The sequence below is a fragment of the Erpetoichthys calabaricus genome, chromosome 6 (assembly GCF_900747795.2).
Source record: "Erpetoichthys calabaricus chromosome 6, fErpCal1.3, whole genome shotgun sequence".
NCBI lineage: Eukaryota > Metazoa > Chordata > Cladistia > Polypteriformes > Polypteridae > Erpetoichthys > Erpetoichthys calabaricus.
This window is the reverse complement of record NC_041399.2, coordinates 175,493,934-175,517,564: the sequence shown is the minus strand read 5'-3', so window position 1 is coordinate 175,517,564 and position 23,631 is coordinate 175,493,934. Positions and strand designations below refer to the sequence as shown.

Here is a 23,631-nt window from a genome sequence, read left to right as displayed (position 1 = left end):
GAGTGATGATTTTTTACGACTTTTCTGATGGTTTAATCCGCTCGGTGGAACACACCATGTTTGCCATCTTTTTCAACATCGATGGCATTGTCGCGTCAATTCCGCTGATGGAGAGGAAAACTGTGACCTCTGAGTGGTACACCACTCAGTGCCTGCCTGACGTTTTTTCTGCGATGGCTAGAGGCCGGTCCAAGAACTTGCGAAGGCACTTTTTGCATCATGACAATGCGCCAGCCCACACGGCTAATGCGACGAAGCATTTCATTGAAGACAGTGGTGTCAACGTTTTGAACCCGCCACCCTACTCGCCTGATCTTGCACCATGTGACTTTTGGCTCTTCCCGAAGGTGACAGAACCCCTGCGAGGCCACAACTTCGAAACTCAAGAGGAACTGATTGCAGCTGTCAAAGAACAGCTGGACAACCTCCCAAAGACAGCCTTTCGCGAGTGTTTTGCGGCGTGGGTCAGAAGAGCCCAAAAGTGCATTGATGTTGGCAGTGAATACTTGGAAAAAGTTTAAAAAGGATCGAAGTACATGAGAAAAATAGAAAAAAAAATCCTTGGCTACTTATTTCGAGTGATTCCGCGCGGAACCCAGACAACCCTCGTAAGTGTGCCTGCCCTATTGTTTACTGTGCTGTCCCATAATGATTTAGTGTCAAAAAAAAAAAATAAATAAAAAAAATATGGGAAATGGTTTGGCTTCAGACAGAATGATACAGAACAAAAAAGACTTTTATGCAAACTTTGCAAGACAGAATTAGGAATGAAGACAGGCAACAAGTCAAACCTATCCAATCATTTGCAAACAAGACATGTTACAAAGTATGATTAATGTATTAAACTTCATGAGGCCTCTGTTCAAAATGCAACAAAAGCCCAGTGCCACAAAATAAACCACTCTGACAGCAACATCCTCTCATTGCATACCATATGAAGACAAGCCCCGAATGAAAGGAAATAACAGTGGCCGTAACATACCACATTGCAAAAGAAATGGTTCCTGTTGCTACAGTCGAAAATCATGGATAGCAAAAACTACGGAGAACGAATGATGAAAATATGTACTTCCCTGTCACAAAAGTGCTGCCCAACTTATATGATGAAGTGAATTAAAAAATTTCAGATTAGCTTCAGCATATAAGCCACTTTTCCACCATACTCAATCTGTGAACTAGTCGTATCGTGCAACTGTACATGAGCCTAACGGTCCATTTTATTGAGAACTGGGAGATGAAGAGTGTCCGACTTCAGACAGGGTATGTGCCAGATAACCATACCAAGAAACAATTGCACTGGGGCTCAGAGATGTGCTTGAAACATGGAAATTAGATGATGCTCAACACGTTTGAATTACCACAGACAACGCTGCTAATGTGATTAAAGCCACTGATTTGAACAAAGGAAAGAGACAGCAGTGATTTAGTCACCACAGATGCTTTCGCTGTGACCAGCCCGGACATCTGGCTAGGGGGTATTGCCTCTCATCTGCTCCATCCCTGGACAGCGACTTGGACAAGGTTTGCTGCTCTCAGGCCACATTCTTGGAAAAGTGTAACTTTAATGTCTTAGTTGGCCTAGGTGGACGTGAGATTCCAGCCCTGTTGGACATGGGTAGAGATCTCTGCGTCATCTGACGCAACATGTTCCAGCAGATACCTTGAACAAGCAAAGAGCATGTAAACATTTGCTGTGCTCATGGGGATGTTAAGGAGTATGAGACTGTACTACTGCCACTTAAATATAAGGGAAGGAACTTTAAAGTTTGGACTGCTGTATCTGTGTCTGCTCCCTGGCCTTCTTTAGTTGGGAGAAGAAATGCCCTTTTCCTGAAGGTCTTGGCTGCCAGAAAAGCACCTCTTTCTATAGTAGAAAGAGTGGGGCTCGCTACTGACAACGTCGGCCAGGAAACCAGCATGGAGATTGAACCTTATTTGGCCAGTAAGGATGGGGATGATCCCTCACCTGACTTTCTACGATAGCTGGAGGGCACTTCTTAGAGGGTGCTTTGCAGCAGGCGCTTGCCTCCCCAGCCCAAATGGGGCTGCTGCTGCTTCAGGCTCTGGTGATGTAGGGGCTGACACATAGTCCAAATTTGTGCGCATGCAACGTGCCGACCGCAGCTTAGATTTTGCATTTGAACAAGCACATGTTCAAGATGATTGTTACTATGAGGAACAGGAGGGCCCTAGTTTCAAAACTCTCTACTTTTTAATTAAGAATAGCTTCTTGTATTGAATGATTTCTGATTGCACTTAGGGCAGACTGACTAAGCAGTTGGTGGTCCTGAGTGGGCAAAGAGATGGTGTTGAAACTTGCTAACACCCACGTCTTGGGGGGGTCATCTTAGAGTGGAAAAGACGAGGAATTGTATTTTGATACCTTTTTATGGGCTGAATATGGGTAGAGATGTGGAATAGTTTTGTAAGTGTTGCTCTGTCAAGTTGCTTCCACTCATAGACCAACTAGGGCTGCCCTTTCACTGATACCCATTTTGGACATCCCTTTCTAGACAGTTGGATTAGACATGTTGGTCCACTTCCCAACAGTAAGGCATCTACTGGCTCAAGTCCATTTGAACTATTATTTGTCAGGTGGCCACAAGGGGTGTCAGACCTTTTTCGGGAAGAACAGATGGAGGTTTGCACACTCATGAGGCGAGATTTGTCGATCGGTTTGCTTTGCTCCAAGAATATATTTCTAATTTGTCATCCATTGCTGTGGAGCATCAGCAATGCAAACATGAGCCCCAAAAATGTAATTATGATTGAAAAAGCTAAATTTGTGAATTTAAAAAGGACAATTGGGTTCTTGTTTTGATCCCGCCTGACCCACAAGTTTCTGGCAAAAAGGCTAGGTCCAGCGGTAGTGAAGGAATGCATGAGTCCAGTGAACATAAGGATTCCCTGACAGCATAAGCCCATGCAAATTCTACAAGTTAGTTAATCTTTTGAAGGAAAGGCACAATCCCGATAAGGGGTTGGCCACTACTGCTGAAGTCTCAGACTGTGGTGGCTACTTGTGATGATTTGACGGACACTTGGAAGGCTAAGTTACTGTCCCTGATTAGAAGTAACTCTGATGTCTTTTCATCCGTATCTGGCCAAGATTGTGACTGAGCCTGGTGTACACCTATGCCCATATTGTATTCCAGAAGTGACAAGGACTGTGATACATAGGAGAAGAAGTAGGTGCTGGATCTGGATGAGATTTGTGAGAGTTAAAGCAAATGGTGCATACCAATTTTTCTGGTACCAAAATTGGATGTCTCTGTTCAGTTTTGCACAGATTTTCAACGCTTGAATAAGACTTCCAAATCTGATGCGTATCCCATGCTGTGTAATGAAGACTTACTGTAAAGACTCAGGCAAGCCTCATATACTTCCACTCTAGATCTCATAAAGGGGTATTGGCAGGTGCCGCTAAAGGAATCCAGCTGTGAGAAGACCATGTTTGCCACCCCGGACAAGTTGTTCAAAGTCTCCCATTTGGTCTCCATGGCGCACAGTTGACTTTTCAATTGATGCGACCCCATTCCGCATATGCTGGAGCATATCTCAATGGCATAGTCATTTTCAGAAGTGAGCGGTGGTCACATCTTGACTCTCTGCAAGCAGTGCTTGACAGTTTGTGGCTGGCTGGGATAACAGCTAATCCTAAGGGCTCATTTATACTTAAGGCTCAGAATGGCTGCCTCGCGTTCCCATTGTTCATTTGACGAGTTCTCTGAGCAGGTCCTCAGAAATTAACGCGATGCGTGCGCGAGTTGTAGTCCCAGCAAAAAGTTGGGAGGCGCATTGTGATAAAAGTTGGAATGTGACGTCAGAGTCTCTGTTTACTATCTACATGTAACAGAAAACCGCTTTGAGGATCCTATGCGATCTATGAGCCTGCTTCGATGTTTGATGAATGGTTCAATGTGGTGAAGCAAAATGCCAACATACAAATGCATTTGTGGTGCTTTTGTAAAGGGTCGCATATTCCCCATCGTAATGACACGATACATTTTAAAAGTCTCACATACCATCTTCTGTGCTGTCTTTTTTTTGTACCTTCACAACAGCAACAGAATGAACAGCGATGTATTTGAGCCACAAAGAAAAAAATTAAGGACACAGTGAAAGGGAGTACAGTGATCCCCCGCTATATAGCGGTTTAGCGATCGTGCCCCCGCTACATCGCGGATTTATTATTATTATTACTACTAGGGGGCTCACCCACCACCAGGTTTGGTTTACCAGATTAACAATCTCTTTAAATTGTTTTTTTCAAGGGAATTGTCACATATGCATTATTTTCATTTTTACTTTAAACCTTTTGTTTATTTGTCCTTTATTTCCTGCCCTGGGCATGGTTACATCTCTTTCTCGCGGGACTTATAATGCTGCTCGCATTGTGATGGGAGGGTCTGAACGCACATTAAAGAGATGCGATCGGTTTAGCTGCTGTCTTGTTCTGCTTGTCATGCTTTACGTGAATCATTTAAGAGCCTGTACAGCAGCTGTCCTTTTGCCATTTCGCGTCTCTAAACGCTGGCGTTCTGAAAAAGGGGGCGGTGGGGGGGGGGGGGGGTTTGTGTTTGTCAGGTGAGGGCTGAACACACGCTAAGGAGTTGCACTCGGATCATCTGCTGGCTTGCTGCAGCTGTTGCTGGCAAGCTGTGTGATCTGCTTGTCGTTGTTTTAAGAGCTGGGAGCTCCTGAAGTGTCTGCCTTCCAACAACTGCTAGGTTAGATGTCCATGAACTTGTTTTAGATTGCAAGTAGGGCGAGACGTGCAAAAGTCACCGTTTCACGGGTTTTGCTTCCTAAGCTGGTAATGTCTAGTCTCGCGTGTTGTCAAAGTGTTTCTCCGAGATGATCTGGTCTCGATCGCTTTGCTCAAAACCTAGCCTCCCCCCCCGGAGGCGCGCTATGCTCCTGCAACTTTGCATCACTCCCGTTCATATTGTGAAGGGGGGGGAGCTAAACGCACACTAAGGAGAAGCAGACTGATCAGCTACTAGCTTTGTGCTGCTTATGCTAAGGTGCGTGTTCTGCTTGTCACACTGCGCGTCGATCATTTAAAAGCCTGTACAGCAGCTCAGCAGCTGTCCTTCTGTCTCCCTGCCTTGTCTTGCGGGACGTTAAAATGTCTCTCGCAGGATGTCAAATTGTCTTCCGAGAAGATCACGCCTTGTCTCCCTGCCAAGATTTTTTTTTTTTTTTTTTTTTATACTAGGGAGCTTTGCTCACCAACCCCCGTGTTTGGTTTTCTGGATACACACTTAAGATTTTTTTTTTCTTTGAATTGTTGCTATTTCATTAGTTTCACTTTTATTTCAGAACTTCTGTAAAAACAATATTTGTAATCTTGCGAGTCCCAATATGCTGAATTTTTTAATGATGGCAGGATAGGTTTCTCTGATTGGAATTTCAGCACAGACAAAACGATCGACATCATCAGCAGTTAATTACTTACTTTTTTACTTTGTTAAAAAAAAAAAAAAAAGTAAGTAGAGTTCTGCATTGGACTCCTGTCTGTAAAGTCGTCCTACTTTCCTCTCAAAGTTCCAAAAGTACATGGGGTTACCAAGGTGATACCCCAGCTTTTGTCTAGGTTTCTGTACAAGGGCTAGACAGAACGTTTTTGACTCCTGGGGTAAATTTAGCTTTTTAAATAAGCAGACAGATAAATATATATACATTAACAAAGTAACCAATAAATGCATGTGTGGTAAACTCTGTTTTTGAAATTCTCAAGATTCTTTATTTGTCACATGCATAGTTATACAGGACAACACGCAGTGAAATGCATCCTGATCCGCTTATCAAAAACTGTGCAAAGTTAGAAGAATATCAGTTAGATTAACAAAAAGTCATAGATTGAAAGATAACAGTATAGTAGAACATAATAAATAAGTAAAACTATGTGAATAAAGTAGAATTAAGTGTTAAGGTGCAATAGTGTAGTAATTATTGTGCAAAACCAAAGTTAGACTGGTGCATAGTTAGATGAGGCAGTTTGTTTGTTTGTGCCACTGCGATCTTTACTTTCTTTTTTTATATTTTCTAATTTTCCTACTTTCATATCCTTTTACTTTCTCCACATGTGTATAAAGCCAATGCTGTTTTTTTTTTTTTGAGCCTTTCTAATTTACCTGGTTTCATAGTCTCTAACCTGCTCTGCATGTGTTTAGCGCCAACATTTGTAAACGTCTTTATGAAGTTCTACTTTGTCATTTTACTCATTGCCTTTCAATTCTGAGCCGTGCAGTACAATACATAGAATAGAATAAATCCTCAATACAGTATAAAAATAAAAATTCTAGAAGTACAGAGTAGAATTTCACATTAGATGATATCACATAATATGATTTGGATTTGTTTTAAGTCCTGGAGACCTCATTCATCAAGCTGCCTCCCCCATTTTGCCATTCCACATCTGAAATAGCACTAATCCGATGAAAGGACCCCTCATTCCCACGTCCCCATTCATCAGGGATGACTTTACCTTAGGCAGGCAATCTACAATTTAAAGAGATGGTTATTTTCTTGTGAATTGTTACATATGCATTATTTTCACTTTTACTTTAAAAACTTTTGTAAAAACAATACTTGTCCTTTATTTCCTGCCCAGCGCGTGGTTACTTCTCTTTCTTCCCAGACGTATAATACTGCTCGTGTTGTGAAGGGTGTTGCGGCTGAACGTACGCTAAGGATATGCCTTTGGATCATTTGCTGTCTTTTTGCTGCTTGCTAGCTGCCTCTTCTGCCTGTCACATGTCATTGTTTTAAGAGCTCAGAACACATGATGCTTGCCTGCCAGAAGCAATCCAACAACTGCCAGCTTAGAAGTCTGTTGACTTGTTTTAAATGATGGCTCACTGCCTGGTCTCGCGTGACGTTGTAAAAGCAATACCGGTCTTTTATTTCTGGCCACGGGCGTGGTTGAACTCTTTCTTGCAGGATGTATAACGCTGCTCGTGTTCGGTTGGAGTAGCTGCTGTCGCGCTGCCCTTCGATCTTTTTAAAGCCTGTACAGTCGCTGTCCTTTTTGCTACAGCCCTGGGACAATCTCTTGGCACCAAGTCTCATGTTTATGGTCCCCGTGAGACGCACCGTAGCAAGTTTCCTTGGTCTCGCGGGTCTTTAAAATGTCTTTCGAGATTATCACGTATCATAGCCTTGCATTTGCTTTCTATTCCAGGATTTTCTTTTATATATAGAGATAATAGAGTTGCTTATATCCTTAGCCCGACATCCACATATCATATATGTTTACAAAGTGTGTTTTAATAAGTTTACATGTGTTTAAAGCGTGTTGGAGGGGTATCTTAAGGCTTAAACTATTCAAAAAAAAAAAAAAAAAGTTTATTTATATGGTCTTTCTATATCGCAGATTTTCACCTATCGCTGATGGGTCTGGAACGTAACTTCCGTAATAGATGGGGGATTATTGTATTTTGTGACCCAGATGCTATGCTATGCTATGTGCTTCAGGGGGTTCCTCCTTACCTGACAGCAGTGGCAAGCAGCAATAAATCACAGCACAGAACACATTAACTCAATCAGCTGTTAATGGCGGCAAAAATCACTGTTACATCACAGGCATACCCTCTCTGCTTGGAACAATGTTAAACTCAATGACTCTGCTTCTAATCCTTGTGTGTGCGTGAGTTATGAAATGTAAACAAAGGCAAGATGGCATCGACATCTCACAAGGGAGCGAAGCGAATGCAGAAAACAAAATACTCAGCTGACGATGTTTTTGCGCATTATCACGGAGTCAGACTGATTTTTCAGAATCTGATTTTGTTGACGGTGATCCGGAGATTGAGCAAGAGTGAGGAACTGGCTCAGCTGATCGGACACCAGCCGATGCCACTCCAGCTGATCACATTCACGCAGCCGATGCACTTATGGCAAGGTTCGTGTGGGAGGAATATCCAGACATTGATCCGTTGGAGCCAAACTGGCTACCGGGCATCACAAGACAGCATGGCTTGCTGTTAGACATGACAGATTACCAGGCGCTGGACTACTTCAGGCTGCTCTCTCCTGATGCTGCTTTTCAGCTACTGTCAGACGAGACAAACAGGTATGCAAAGCAATTTTTTGAATCGCAGGCTGCGCTTGCACTGCATTCTCGTTTATTGTCTGGACTGATGATTGTGAAAGATTGTTCTCCGACTTAAAGCCAGCTTAGTCTTTGCTCCCAGTTCTGTGGAATCCAGACTTCTCTAAGGAGTTCATTTTACAGACAAATGCAAGTGCATTTGGTTTGGGTGCTGTACTTTCTCACAAGTTCCTGTGGGGAAGAATATCCCATTACATTTCTGAGCAGGAAGTTGCTTCCCAGGGAGTGGAATTACTCGACCAAAGAGAAAGAATGTTCAGCTATCAAGTGGGTGGTAGAGGCACTCCGCTGCTACTTGTGGGATAAGTGGTTTACCCTGTTGACTGACTACGCCCTGATCCATTGGCTCTACAGGCAGAAGGATACAAATTCCCCGATAACTAGGTGGTTTATTAACTTGCAGCCATTTGATTTTGATGTTCTCCATTGGTCTGGATCTGTGCACGTCAACACTAATGTCCTCTTCCGTTTGGCAGAGCCCAGCTTAGTCTGTTGCTTTGTTCACACTGGTGAACAAAGCTGCTTGGGGATGTGATATTTTTGAAAACCCCACAACCCCCAACTGCACTGTACACTAAAACTCTTACACCAGCAGGGTTGTTTACCACCAGTACAACTGCAAGTTCACAGATTACCCGCACAACAAGTCTGTCGCCCGATGAAAAACAAACTAAAAAATAAAATACTTGTGTGAACAATATAAACAAATTAAAACAGTATATAATGATAATCTCTCTATTATAAAAAAAATCTTGGGAGGGAGACAAGACATGATCTTCTCAGAAGACAATTTGACGTCCCGCGAGAGACACTTTAACGTCCCGCGAGACAAGGCAGTGAGACAACATTTAAAATAAATTCACGCACATCTAACGTAGCAGTTGTTGGAATGCTTTTGGCAGATGCACTTCATATGCTCCCAGCCCTTAAAACAACGACAAGCGAAAAGCAGAACACGCAGCTCACCAGGAGCAGCAGCAGCAAGCCAGCAGATGATCCGACTGCTTGCCCTTAGCGTGCATTCAAACACTCACTTGAAACCAATAAAGCTGTGGTGAATTTAAATTTGCTTACAAAAGGTTTTATATTTAATAGACATTTCAAAAATGAATCTATTTGAAATTTAATTGCCATATAAAGTACGTTACACAGTTTCTGTTTAAGTGTTCATATGTGTGTAATGTGTTTATGTTAATGTGTGTTAATATTCCTCTTGATAAATAAAATCTTTATTGTTATGTATAGTCTGCTTCTGCTTTCCAATGTACAGCAGGGATATTTGAGGATATTTATTAATTTAGGTATTTTTTGTGTTCTGAAATAACTGAAATGTACTTTTACTTGAGTCATTTTTCTCTGCTTTGTTTTTTGTTGACTCTGCTTTGTTTTTTGTTTTTTTTACATTTACTTCAAATACTTTCCATACCACTTTTACTTTAGTAACATTTTGTCCATGTAATAATACCTCAACTTGAATATATTTTTAGTACTTTTCCACTTCTGCCAGAACAGCATTTACTGGAGATTCCGGAGAAGTCCTTGACACTGCATTTTCTTAAATCATCAAAATAATAAATGATGTTAACCCAAATAAAAAAAAATATATATAATATGCAACATAAAAGTTGTATGCAGTTTTGCATTTTAGAGAGCTTAAAAAAAAAAACAAAACGGATAGCTTCAGACATAGATTAAAATGTCCAACAACACAAGGCAAAATGTGTACACCATGACTTAGCTTCAACAATATACAGAAGCAGCCAGATGTTACTGCAGGTCCACTTTGAATTAAATACACAAATTCATAACTTGTATCAAAATTAAATTATTAAAGAACTAGTCATTAAGCCTGTTACAATAACGGGCGCTAGAACAGTAGTGCATAAACATTAGTAGGAACAGTCTATATTAAATGGCAAGGGACTTTGACCTCATTCTTTTTGTTGGTCGTATTTTTCTTTGTCTTTCAGCCTTTTTTTTGTTGATATTTACTTGCTGAGCTGACCGTTCTTTGTGGGCTGCCGTTGTGTATTGTGTGTCTTTAATTTTCTGTGACAGTAATTCTGTCTTGTATGTAGTAAAATACCTTTAATTTTCTCTGGCGGTAATACAGGCGTGCGCGTCGGTAATATGCCTTTAATTTTCTCTGACAGTAATATTGCGCATTGCACCGTGCCCCGCGCATGCGCACTTCACCAGAAGACACACACACACGGACACCTGGACGCACAAAGGGATTTTATTAAAAAAAGGATTGCTGCAGGAGCATTTACAACTATGTTTCCACTATTTTCCACTTTTCTTGCTCTGAAGGTAACTTACACAGTAGAAAGCTTTAACTGTAATTTGCTAAAGCACAGTGCCCTTCATAATGTTTGAGACAAAGACATTTTTTTCCCTTGATTTACGACTTTGCTTAAGCAGATGTTTCTATTCACCTCAGAATTCACTGTGCAAACTGACGTTATCAGTTATTTCATCAAGTAAGGCAAGTGTGCCAGTACCTGTGGCATACATGCCCAACCCATAACTCCCCCACCACTATGTTTAACAGATGAGATGTTATGCTTTGGATCTTGGGCAGCTCCTTTTTGTCTGCACAATTTGCTCTAGACATCACTCTGACAGAGGTTAATCTTTGTTTCGTCTGTCCAAAAATCCTTGTTCAGGAATTCTGCAGGCTGTTTAAAGTAATTTTTCTCAAACGGTAATCAGGCTATCCTGTTTTTATGGCTAACTAGTGGTTTTCATCTTGCATTGTGGCCTCCGTTGTGTAGTGTCACCTGTGCATTTCTGTTCATGAAGTCTTCTGTGGATAATAGTCTCTGATACATACATATATCTATCTATCTATACTGTATCTGCCTCGACACTGGTTTCTGATCTGTCGGACAGGCATTTAGGGGTTTTTTTATTCACCACAATGATGATTCTTCAGTCATTAGCACTGGAGGTCTTTCTTGGCCTACCGATCCCTTTGTGATTACAGAGATCACCAGTGCATTCTTTCTTCTTAATATTCAAGACTGTTGATTTAGGTAATCCTAATGTTTTGATGATGCCTCTAAAGGTTTTATTCTAGTTTCTCAGCCTCATAAAGGCTTCTTTGACTTTCCCTGGCACAGCTTTTGATCCTCATGTTGAAAAACGGCAACTACAGACTTCAAAGGGAGTCTGTAGGTACAAGCAAGCCTAGGAATCTTATACCTGCACTAATGAAGCAATGAAGAAGACCTGTGCCTTCAACTGTCCTAAACACTATAGTGCCATGATAAAGAAGGTGTTGCAATTTCTACGTGGTGTGACCGAAATGCATGCAAACACCCTTAAATTAAAGTCTGCAATGTGCACTTTCATCACATCTAAATTGTTTGTCATTTTAAACTGAGGAGTGGAGGGGAAAAATGCATCTTTGATCTAAACCATTGGGATTAATAAAGTATCTATCTATCTATCTATCTATCTATCTATCTATCTATCTATCTATCTATCTATCTATCTAAACAGTATGGAGGGTAAGATATCTTTACAAACCAGTCTATTTGTTCAAAGACAGGTTAACATTGTTTGTTTCTTTGTTGCCTTGTATTAGTTATTTTAGTTTTATACTTTTAGCTGCTTATGTACGTCATGTTTTCATTAAATGAAACTAAGAAAACACAGTCCTTATTGAAAGATTTGCTCTGCTTTATTTGAAATGGTCCTTAAAGAAACCTATCTGTTAAAAAGAGAAAACACTTAAGGGAAAGGTCTGTCTGTATCTGGTTCATAATTGAATATGGGCTATTTTTTCCAAAGGAGGAAATTTTTTAGCATGAGACAGTATTGTGCTTGAAAAATATACAATTTACAAGATTCTATGAACATTTTCAGATGTGTAGTTAGCAACTATACTTGGAGCATGAATGTTATATAAACTGGGAAGAGAAGAACTGTATAATAAAATACATAAAACAAACTTGGAACTCACCAAAGGTGGATCTATAAAACCATGCGTTGCCGACCACGTCTGAGGTGCTATTAGACTATATAGTGGAAACTGCTGCTGAGGACTGTACACTGGAGGTATGTAGAAGGAGGCAGTGTATCTCTGTTGAGCACAGAGGTTCACATCCAGTGGTCTATAGCCATTCTTTGGCAAAAAAGTGTTGATAGCTATCGCCTTTGCTTTAATTCTTGCCTGAATCAAACATGAAAAAAGTTACATAATAAAATAACTGATTGAATGTAAATACAGAGGTGTGAAAGACAGAAAAACATACTATTCCTAAACATTACCTTAATAGGTTTTCCCTGAAACGTTTTCACATCTTCTCGAAGGTACCTATAAGCCTTCAAAGATTACACAAAAATAAAAAGCAAAAACAAGTTATTTTTGACCTATAAATGGCAACTGTTAAAGATGCTATATAACAAAAAATCAGAGTGGAATGCTGCAAATATATACAATATTAATCAGAAATAATACTAAAAGTCAAAGAGATCAAAGATTTAAAGTAGGTAGGATGATTCCTTCAGTAAGATCAATGGCACCTCGTGTATGACACAAATCCTAAGATTCATATGTGCCATTTTATTGTCATTTTTTTTTATGATAAAGCAGGACTCCAATATATTAGTTGGGCACATTCTTGCCGACCTACACTTAAGCATATATGTGCCCAATTTAAGGTTGGCAATCAACCAATCCTGAAAATACAAACTCTATAAACTCGTATACATAGTACTTCCTTCAAGAGCTATAAGGCAGCAACACCGATCAACAATGTCACCCCAATAATGTACAAATAATGCACATAATTTGTACTGGTGTGCATTTGTACAACAGTAGATTTCAATCCTTTAACAAAAGTGACTTTAGAATATACACTTTTAAACTTTAAAGTATGTTTTAAATGCAAGTAACATAATTATTTTAAATAAAAAATTGGTAGGTTATAGGTAAGACAACAAAACATTAAAAACAAACAAACAAAAAGTACTGGTGTTACTCTGAATTAAAAGCAAGTCATTTAAATGAAACACATTTCGTGCTTCTTTCGAAAGCTATTTCATATAAGTTAACCAACATTCTTGTTGAAAAAAAAAATACAATTTTCTTCACATCTAACCAAGACTTCATGAGTTTGAAAATTTAGTTTACAAGCTCATAAAGCAACATTTAAATTTTTTTTTATTTAATCACCTGTTGTGCATCAGCTTCAGATTCAAAGGTGATGAACCAGTTATCATTGTAGGCAAACTCACAATTGATGAATTTTGGTAGGTGCTCTCCCTTGAAAAGTGCTTCTACATCCTTGTAAATAAGAGAACAAAAACGTTTTAGTATAATATTTAGCAGATAACTAAGGGGCTCACTTAAAATATGGAAGTCAAAAATAACAAGCCCAACAACTGAACACAAGAATTAATAAACCAGATTACAAATTAATCAATTCAGACATGATTAAAGGGCACATTGCACATTTAAATTTAAGGGTATTTGTGTGAATTTCACCATATGAAATGAAAACAGTTTTTATACATGGTTCCCTCATTGCAGGACATCATAATGTTAAGGACAAAGCATTGGCAGATGTATTATCTCTGGCACTGACTGCTTGAAGTTGCAGAGAATTACACAGTAATGTTTTACTGATATCTCTAATGGTTTTGCTCTGGTTTCTCAGCTTCATAACAGTTTCTTTGACTTTCACTGGCACAGCTTTTGTCATGTCGAAAGATGCCAACTACAGACTCAAAAGGGTAGAAGTATGCTTAGGTGTCTTATACCTGCATTAATGAAGCAATAAAACACCCCTGTGTAATCACAAAAACTGCAATAAAACACACTTGTGTAATCACAATCATATGTGATGCTAAATTGTTCCCAACATTATAGAACCCTGAAATTTAAGAGGTGAGTGGGGTCACCGAAATACAATGTGCACTTTTAATCACATCTGAACTTTTAATCTGTAATTTTAAACTGTGGAGCAAACTCAATTAAAAATGTGTTTGTCCCAAACATTATGGAGGGCACTGTACTTAATTGATAACCCTAACCTATATACTAAGCACAGTTATTCCTTCATTAAGACAGGATAAGAATACACATGTATGCACACTAACAACGTAACACATTATATTCATGTTATACTCTGTTAAATAACAGAGGGATTAAAGGAGAATAGTCAGTTCTGATGTAGGGGATGACTGCATGCGGTGTAAAAGAAATTTAAGGAAACTGTATCCAGATGACAAACATTTGAAGTTTGGACATGCTTTACTTTTTTATCACCACCAAAAAATTCAGTCTAAAAAACGCACAAAAGCATCCATCCACTTTCAAAACACTTAACTTAATGGAGAGTGGCAGGGAACCATGGCCTGTGCTAGCACTAATAGATGGAGAGTAGGAACAAACCCAACAAAGGCCCACTACAAGGGCACACTCACGTACATACCCACACTCACTCATCAGGCAAATTTAAGTCACCAGTTAAATTAAAATGCATATATTTGGGGAGAAAAATACATTGAAATATTAAGAGAACATACAAACCACACCAGCCTTCAAACCCAGTTGACTTATGAGGAGTGAGTGCCAACCAGTGCTTCACTGTGGTGCCAACATGTACAGTATATGGACTGAAAAGTAAACTAAATTGAACATTATTCTCGATTCTGAATCAGATTAGAAATTTACACTAACATTTTTCAAAGCAAAAACAACATTTTCAAATCCAGTTAGTCTAATTTTGGACCACAGGGGAATGGAGTTTTCCCAGCAGCACTTGGTATAAAGCAGGAAAATGTCCTTGACAGCTTACTAGTCCATTCCTGGGCAAAAGAAAAGTTAGGTTTGCGCAGTAATTTAACACATTTATTGCTGACAAATTATGTCATGTATAATTGATGCTTCTTAAAGAAATGCACACCCAGTAATGAACCATTTCATCACAACTTGTATATGAGCATACACACATACACAGTTCACAAAAGAATGGCTTGAAAACATATTCAAGCAAAAAACCCAGTTTTCACTTAAATAACTGTGACAACCTGGGTTTGTGATCAATCTGTGTGAGATTTTCTTTTGCAAATCAAGCTGTTTTTCACAGTGCTGCCCAAAAAGAAAAGATACTGTAGATATAAACCGTTACAAAAATGAAATTCCAAAATGTTTATCAATAATTTGTAGGTATTCATCCCCTCTGTTCATGTTGAACCATCTCTATTAGAGCTTTTAATATGCCTCAACTAAAATAAATAATTTTTCACAACATGTAAAGATGTGTGAATCTGTAAGATCTGTTTGATCCTCCTTGCAAAATTGCTCAAGCTATATCAGGTTAGTTAGGGAGTAGCACTGAACAACTTTCTTTAGGTCTTACTAGAAATGTCTGATGGGGTTAAAGGTCAGGACATAAAAATTTCCTCATTTTAACCCACTTCATTGTGGCTCTGACAGTATGCTTTGGGTCACTAAAAGAAACTTCCACCAGTGGTTAAACCTTACGAAAGGAGGTAGCAGGTTTTCCTCCAGGATCTGTTGATATTGTGCAGCATTTAGAGTCTGCTAAAAAGTATCCCCAACGATGTGATGCTGCCATCACCACATTTTACAGAAGAGATCGTTTTATTTGGCTAATATGCAATATTAGATTTACTTCACACTTCCTGCTCAGTGTTTTAGATTAAAAAAATGCCACTTTAATCTCAGACCATAAGATTTTCAGCCACATCTTTGCAGCCAAGTGACTTTATTTGTACTCCGGTCAGGACCTTCTTCCTTGACACTCTTCCAATAAGGTCCTTTTTCTGCAATGTTTTGGTGTTTCCCGAGATATAAACATCCCGTTCAATCACAGTAACTGATCTCTGTAACGAAGTGTAAGTGACAAATGGCGTCACAGTAGATTATCTGGTAAGAGCCTCTCTTGTTTAGCAACCAAGTTTAAGGGGAGGACCTGACCTAGGCAGTATGGCTATAATTTCACTTTTTTTCCCTCTTCTGTATAACATAGCATACCTAACTCCAAGAGATGCTCAGTGCATTTGAGATGGTCTTATACTTTTCAACAGACCTTTTTTTTCTCTATAAAAATATCGCTGACTTCTTTTGAATGCTCTTTTTGTCTTAATTGTGATTTGCAGAAAATCTCTACCATTAAAATACCGAGTGGATTTATTTTCTTATTAACTGAACACAGGTGACCCACCAATTTCATACACAGGTGGAGACCGTCAAAAAACTTTGTGAGCTCGTAAAACACACCGCACCCAGGCAAAGTTAGTCCTTATATTTACAAGGGGCATGAATAATTTTAAATACTTGTTTAGCAAGTTGTTGGAAAGATTTTAATCAGTTTCTTTTACTTTGTAATACCAATTTTTCGTTAGAAAAAAGTTCTTATATAATATGCTTTAAGTATAGAATCTTGTTACATAATAATACACATGTGCATATACATAAACACATACATTTAATTTCTGGTCCTTATCAAGAACTGACAGCTCCCGTCACTGTATTGTGAATTTGCAACTGATAACTAGCCTGGCAGCTGTTGAGCATTTTCCACTAAAACATCCATCCATCTATCTATCCTCTTCCGCTTATCCGAGGTCGTTTCGTGCGGGGGCAGCAGCTTGAGCAGAGATGCCCAGACTTCCCTCTCCCCGGCCACTTCTTCTAGCTCTTCCGGGAGAATCCCGAGGCGTTCCCAGGCCAGCCAGGAGACACAGTCCCTCCAGCGTGTCCTGGGTCTTCCCCAGGCCTCCTCCCGGTTGGACATGCCCGGAACACCTCACTAGGGAGGCATCCTGATCAGATGCCCGAGCCACCTCATCTGACTCCTCTCGATGCGGAGGAGCAGCGGCTCTACTCTGAGCTCCTCCACTAAAACAGCAGAATCTTTATCATACAACCTTCTGCAACAAGAGATAGGGCACCTTAACTGACTTTTTTACATGGTAAGAAGCGATTTTTGCATTTTCAGGACTCTTGGTACTAGGAAGTATACATTCAGCTGATTCCCATGGAGTCAAGAGTCTGTCATTACAACAAGGTAAGCAATTAAATTTTTATATGATGGAATGGATTGCAATCCACCTTAATTGAGATGTTTAAGAAGAGACAATGCCCTAGGGAAGTATATACAGGCAAGTACTACAATATGGATGAACATTAGAAATATACCATTTAACACTAAGCCATGTACCTTCACTATATAACACTTCAGATTAAACGGCTTAAAAGTTGAAGCTGCATGGGCACATGTATGACAAGTCACTGTAACTTCTAATGTCTTCTGGTAGTTCTTATGCTTGTGATAAAATTATGGATATTAAAAATAGGACTTATTTGAACTAGTCAAAATTCAAATAAGGCATCTGTGATTGAATTCTAGCTAATGAAAACTGACAGTCTCTTACAGTAACATCAAACTTTTGCAAAAATTTTAATTTAATGCTTGTGTTTTAGCAAGCATCTATATAGGACAAAACAGGCAAGAGTCACTACTTAAGGGGAAACTACAGGAACTAAAATACAACAGTAAAACTGAATGTATGAAATGAATAACAGTTTTAAAAAAAATTCTAGATTGCAATACAATGCCTCTCCAAAATAGTGCAAGCGCTAGAAAAATGAAGACATCCTCAGAACTAAAACAATTAAGGGTTTAAGTGGGGAAAAAAAAAAAAAAACTGTCCCTCTGGGATACTAAAAATCTGTCAAAGAACATTTAAGAGTTCTTGTCAAATTAAAAATAAGGGCCACATCACATATCTGTATGTGCAAATCACACACCACATCCTTTATTCCGAGTGCTTCTGCCCTGGCATCTATCCAAACCAATAATCCCTCAGATCATCTTATCGCTTCCAACAAAGGAAATAACCTACAATTTTGACCATTAGTATTAGGAATTATCTTTTCAGCTCTATTCTTAGTTTTCATATAAAAGCTAGAATTAGAAGGAATGCATAAAGTAATCCATCTTCTCATGTTATGAAGAAAACAAATGTTTCAGTATGCTTTTTCCAAGTCAAGTCCTTGAGCAGAAGACAGGCAGCTTCATATTTTATATAATCACTTTGTGCATTCCTCTACTCAAGTACTGTAATTTGTGTGTTTTAATTTATTGACCACTAATTTAACAGCAGGTGTTTCTACTAAATGCCTTTGGCACTGTTAAGCTGGTGTTTACCATAAGCACCATACCCATGTATGTACAGTGCATCCGGAAAGTATTCACAGCGCATCACTTTTTCCACATTTTGTTATGTTACAGCCTTATTCCAAAATGGATTAAATTCATTTTTTTCCTCAGAATTCTACACACAACGCCCCATAATGACAACGTGAAAAAAGTTTACTTGAGGTTTTTGCAAATTTATTAAAAATTAAAAAACTGAGAAATCACATGTACATAAGTATTAACAGCCTTTGCTCAATACTTTGTCGATGCACCTTTGGCAGCAATTACAGCCTCAAGTCTTTTTGAATATGATGCCACAAGCTTGGCACACCTATCCTTGGCCAGTTTCGCCTATTCCTCTTTGCAGCACCTCTCAAGCTCAATGAAGTTGGATGGGAAGCGTCGGTGTGGAGCCATTTTAAGATCTCTCCAGAGATGTTCAGTTGGATTCAAGTCTGGGCTCTGGCTGGGCCACTCAAGGTGCTTTAGGGATGGTATTGGCCTGGTGATGAGCGGTGCCTGGTTTCCTCCAAATGTGACGCTTGGCATTCACACCAAAGAGTTCAATCTTTGTCTCATCAGACCAGGGAATTTTCTTTCTCATGGTCTGAGAGTCCTTCAGGTGCCTTTTGGCAAACTCCAGGCGGGCTGCCATGTGCCTTTTATTAAGGAGTGGCTTCAGTCTGGCCACTCTACCATACAGCCCTGATTGGTGGATTGCTGCAGGGATGGTTGTCCTTCTGGAAGGTTCTCCTCTATCCACAGAGGACCTCTGGAGCTCTGACAGAGTGACCATCGGGTTCTTGGTCACCTCCCTGACTAAGGCCCTTTTCCCCCGATCGCTCAGTTTAGATGGCCGGCCAGCTCTAGGAAGAGTCCTGGTGGTTTTGAACTTCTTCCATTTACGGATGATGGAGGCCACTGTGCTCATTGAGACCTTCAAAGCAGCAGAAATTTTTCTGTAACTTACCCCAGATTTGTGCCTCGAGACAATCCTGTCTCGGAGGTCTACAGACAATTCCTTTGACTTCATGCTTGGTCTGTACTCTGACATGAACTGTCAACTGTGGGACCTTAAATAGACAGGTGTGTGCCTTTCCAAATCATGTCCAATCAACTGAATTTACCACAGGTGGACTCCAATTAAGCTGCAGAAACATCTCAAGGATGATCAGGGGAAACAGGATGCACCTGAGCTCAATTTTGAGCTTCATGGCAAAGGCTGTGAATACTTATGTACATGTGCTTTCTCAATTTTTTATTTTTAATAAATTTGCAAAAATCTCAAGTAAACTTTTTTCACGTTGTCATTATGGGGTGTTATGTGTAGAATTCTGAGGAAAAAAAATGAATTTAATCCATTTTGGAATAAGGCTGTAACAACAAAATGTGGAAAAAGTGATGCGCTGTGAATACTTTCCGGATGCACTGTATCATGAAAAGGCAGAAACAAGGATCCTGTTGTTATTTAACAGTAAGTTGTATGTACAGTACTAGTTTGATGTTTAGCCAACCCAAATGAATTTGTTGCTTTTCATAAAATTGGACATTCTGGTCTAAAGGGTTACACTTTAATATTTGAAGTTTGTTTCTAAGACAAATATATAGTAAATACTAGCTGTTATACCCAGCTTGTCCAGGAGAGTGACAAAATGTACATTACATGTGAAAAGAGTCAACAAAGCGTCCACCTCCTCTCAGTCCTTCCAACTCAGAAAGACTTTTGTTACTCCAGCTCAAGCACTGATTTCATCACAAATGGGTCACTTATTTTTTTACTTGCACTAGTCAAAAATTGAATAAGACCTTTTCTGTTAGTCATAAAATGAGCATTTAGAAAAGAGGGATCAGAGCTTTGAATTGATCAACCTTTAAAAAGTAATTGAGCAGCAAATGTAAACATATATTTCAATATGTTCATATATTTTTAAAAAATTCTCAATTACCGTAGTTAGAATAAACGCCTTAAATTAGAGTTGTTTTATTACGCAAGTGTTTCTAATTCTTGGGAAGTTTAAAAAAAAAAAAAAAAAAATCACACGGAGTTCATATTGTGTCCTGGAGATATTCAGGTTAAAAGGCAAAAAGGTCAAGCAAAAATGGCAACTTTTAGTAAGATTGCGCAAGTTTTTTTCTTCCTAGATATTAATACGTAGAAAAGTGGAAACAGTTTACCGACACCTAGACAGGTGACTGCTGTCCCACACAAGCTCAAGTTGCCAGTGACAGTGAATATCTTACTACCTGCGCTGATGTTTCATTAAAATGTATTGCAGATCCATTTGCCTTCAATATTGGTTATCAGAGGTGAAAAAGAGGAAAATATACAAGTTGGTGTAACTGCCGTCAAGGTGAAATTGAAACAGTAAACTTATTCATCCTTGAAGTAACACGTAATGTTTCTTCTTTTTAAACCCACTTTTGCTTTTTAATGGGAGATTTTGAAATTTTAAAACTGAGTACAGTGCAATTCATTCCAGATATCTCAAAAGAAAATGTTCTTCAAAGAAATTTGTTGAAAGAGCTACAAGTGTGTCACATTTCAACAAAATCCATCCATGGGAGGCTGGAGCAATAGGTGCTTCACATACTACATGTAAACACTCCTAAAAACCAACTTTCAGAGTATTCTGATCTTCTAAACTAGGTTAAACAAACAATATCAATTAATAATATCAGAAACATATATTTGACCAGAACATACATGGTGCATTTAATTGCAAATACATTTAGATTGGGATTTTTTAAAATGGTACCAGGTTATATGAAAATTCAACAAGAAATAACACACAAATCTGGAACTTGCCTCCACTGGAGTTGACTCTGGAACTTCTCTTAAAATCACAATGCATCGGTTCTGGTTTGGTCTGACTTTTTCACCTTTTTCATCAACTTGAACTAAAGGCAAGGCTAATAAAGAGGGTCATGTTACTTGCTTACAACAAATAAAGAAATGACTCAATCAACATACACAAATCAAAAATGTGCCTTGTTACTAGTGTACAGTAAGGGGACAAACAATATGTTGTAGATTAGATAAAGAAATGTGAAATGAAAAAAATCTCTCAATTTGCTTGACTATTTTAAATGAACAAACAAAAAATACTAAATAAAAGATTTTCAAAAATTAGTAATACACAGAATTCTTAAGCACTTCAACAAGACAATAAAAAAAATATGTAATCAGCTAAGACCCAGCGTACTTTTACTTACATCTCAATATATCAACAATCAAATCTATGTCCGTGCTGAGTTTCTTCACATGGTCAAGATTTGCTACTGTCATTATTGGCACATATTGGTCACTGTCCATCTGAGAAATGAGATACATATCTCTGGCAAGATTCTCCCTGTATAAAACAAATAAAAGCAAAAAATTTGGATAACAAAAGAAAGACAACTTTATATTGAAATGGTTCATTGTTTAATTTTATGGAAAGTTTTTTTCCTTTGCTTAATACACCATTGACTGCTTGTCATTCTGGAGATCAGTGGTTTCAAAGATACCAGCTAGAGTTCCGTAGTGACTGCAGATTTTTGTTGAAGCTACTTTCACAATTACTAATTACTTACTACTGGTAATGGAATATGCTTCTTTTGCATAACAGTTTATTAGCTTGCTTTCAAAGCTTTCCGACCCTTAATAGATTTTCTCCGTAACTAGCAGCAAAACAAAATTCTAAGTGTGCTAACAGATTAGCAGCTAACTCAGGGGTCTCAAACTCCATTCTTGGAGAGTGGCCGTTTTTATTACAGCCAATGTCTTAATTGTAAACATTTCTTACTGCTACTGAAACACATGATTTAATATTTAGAATTGTGTTGGATTTTCTTATTTTCTGAGAGCACCATCAAGTTTTGCAGCTCAAAAGAGGTCAAAATTTCTTGGGCCTTCAATTTTTTTCTTTTCAAGTATTTTATTGAAATAGACTATGTATGTAGAACACACAGGTGCATATTTGACCTTAGTACAATTTGAATTAAGCTAGTCATCTGTTGGCTTGCTGCTTTATATCTCATTTTTTAGCAAAGCTTCTGAATTTTACAAAGCAAATCAGTGAAAAGTAACAAAAAATAGATTTTATTAGCAGCAGTCTGTGTTTACCATTAAAGTACCCCGAGGAGGTTGGTTCCAGGATTTGTGTATGACACGTGCTCTAAACCCTGATATAGTCATGCGTCTTCAAAAACTTAAAATAATGCAACACAAGCTTTCAAATACAAACCTTAATTAAAAGATAAGTTTGGTATATTTCAAGTTAAACATGCACTTGCCATGCAAAATTGTTTTCAAAAGTTAATCGCTATTTATAAGTTTAAAACCAAATGGTACTTTACACTGCAGTCTATGAAGCAAGGAGTAAAACCTTAAAAACAAACCAAACACATCCATTTTTTCAATTCAAGATAGTTGTGGAATATTGCTACAATTTTCTTCCATAGTTACATATCCTCACCATGAGATAAACAGTACCAGGAATATGTGATGAAATTAATATTTCCAGAACACTTTTGCAGTCACATGTGCATTAAAAACACATAAAGCACAGATTAACACTCAACAGCTGTCTTGGTTTGAAAAATGGACGCATTTGGTAAGTTAAAAACTTTTCCTCCATGACCCATACCCTCCATTGTAAAGCACCAGATATTTGTTTTAATTTATTAAAAGCAATTAACTTTAGAACATCAAATCACATGGCAAATGCATAAGTAACTTCAACTTGAAAAACGCCAAACTTATCCTTTAAGATGTGAACCAATTATCTTTGGGGGTGGGGGGTGAGAGAATATATAATTCGATTAATTTATTAGAATAGAAACACCATATAGAAAGACACAGTCAATATATAAACATTGGAATTGCAGTAATCCTTTGTGATGTGCAGGGGTTAGGAGTGTAGGATCCCACAAATGCAAAAATTAGTATATACATTTTGGACCCATGATTACCGTTTATTGCACTAAATAAGATGCAAAACATTTCAAGAAATGCAAGATAAAATGATCGCTGCTTAAGCAAATCATGTGTAAGTAAGACTGGCTGCCAATACAAAGATGTGGGGAAAGTTAAGTATAGTTTTGGCCTACCACGATGTTGATGTATGTGAAATTTCGTATCACTCCCAGACAGACATTTAACAAACCCAGATGAATTCATACAAACAAGCAGCAAAAGCACGGGAACATAAATCATCAGAAAACAGTAACCTGATAGGTGTAATTGTAATCCAACTATGGAATGAAGTGTTGAAACAAAATTACACCACCAATTCTGCTGGCTTCTTATGGTACACTTTTAAAACTAGCACCATCATCTTCCACCTA

General features: G+C 38.5%; 1 protein-coding gene across 3 annotated transcripts in view; it reads right to left on the bottom strand.

The window, feature by feature from the left end:
* Nucleotides 1–23,631, bottom strand: part of larp4b (La ribonucleoprotein 4B) — a 146,257-nt gene that overhangs the window by 33,836 nt on the left and 88,790 nt on the right. For all 3 annotated transcript variants that reach the window (XM_051929038.1, XM_028804127.2, XM_028804129.2), the window contains 5 exons: nucleotides 21,517–21,653; nucleotides 21,110–21,213; nucleotides 13,305–13,415; nucleotides 12,398–12,451; nucleotides 12,090–12,299 (listed from right to left, as the gene is read on the bottom strand). In XM_051929038.1, the coding sequence (XP_051784998.1) occupies nucleotides 12,090–12,299; nucleotides 12,398–12,451; nucleotides 13,305–13,415; nucleotides 21,110–21,213; nucleotides 21,517–21,653 (616 nt within the window). The remainder of the gene's footprint in view (nucleotides 1–12,089; nucleotides 12,300–12,397; nucleotides 12,452–13,304; nucleotides 13,416–21,109; nucleotides 21,214–21,516; nucleotides 21,654–23,631) is intronic.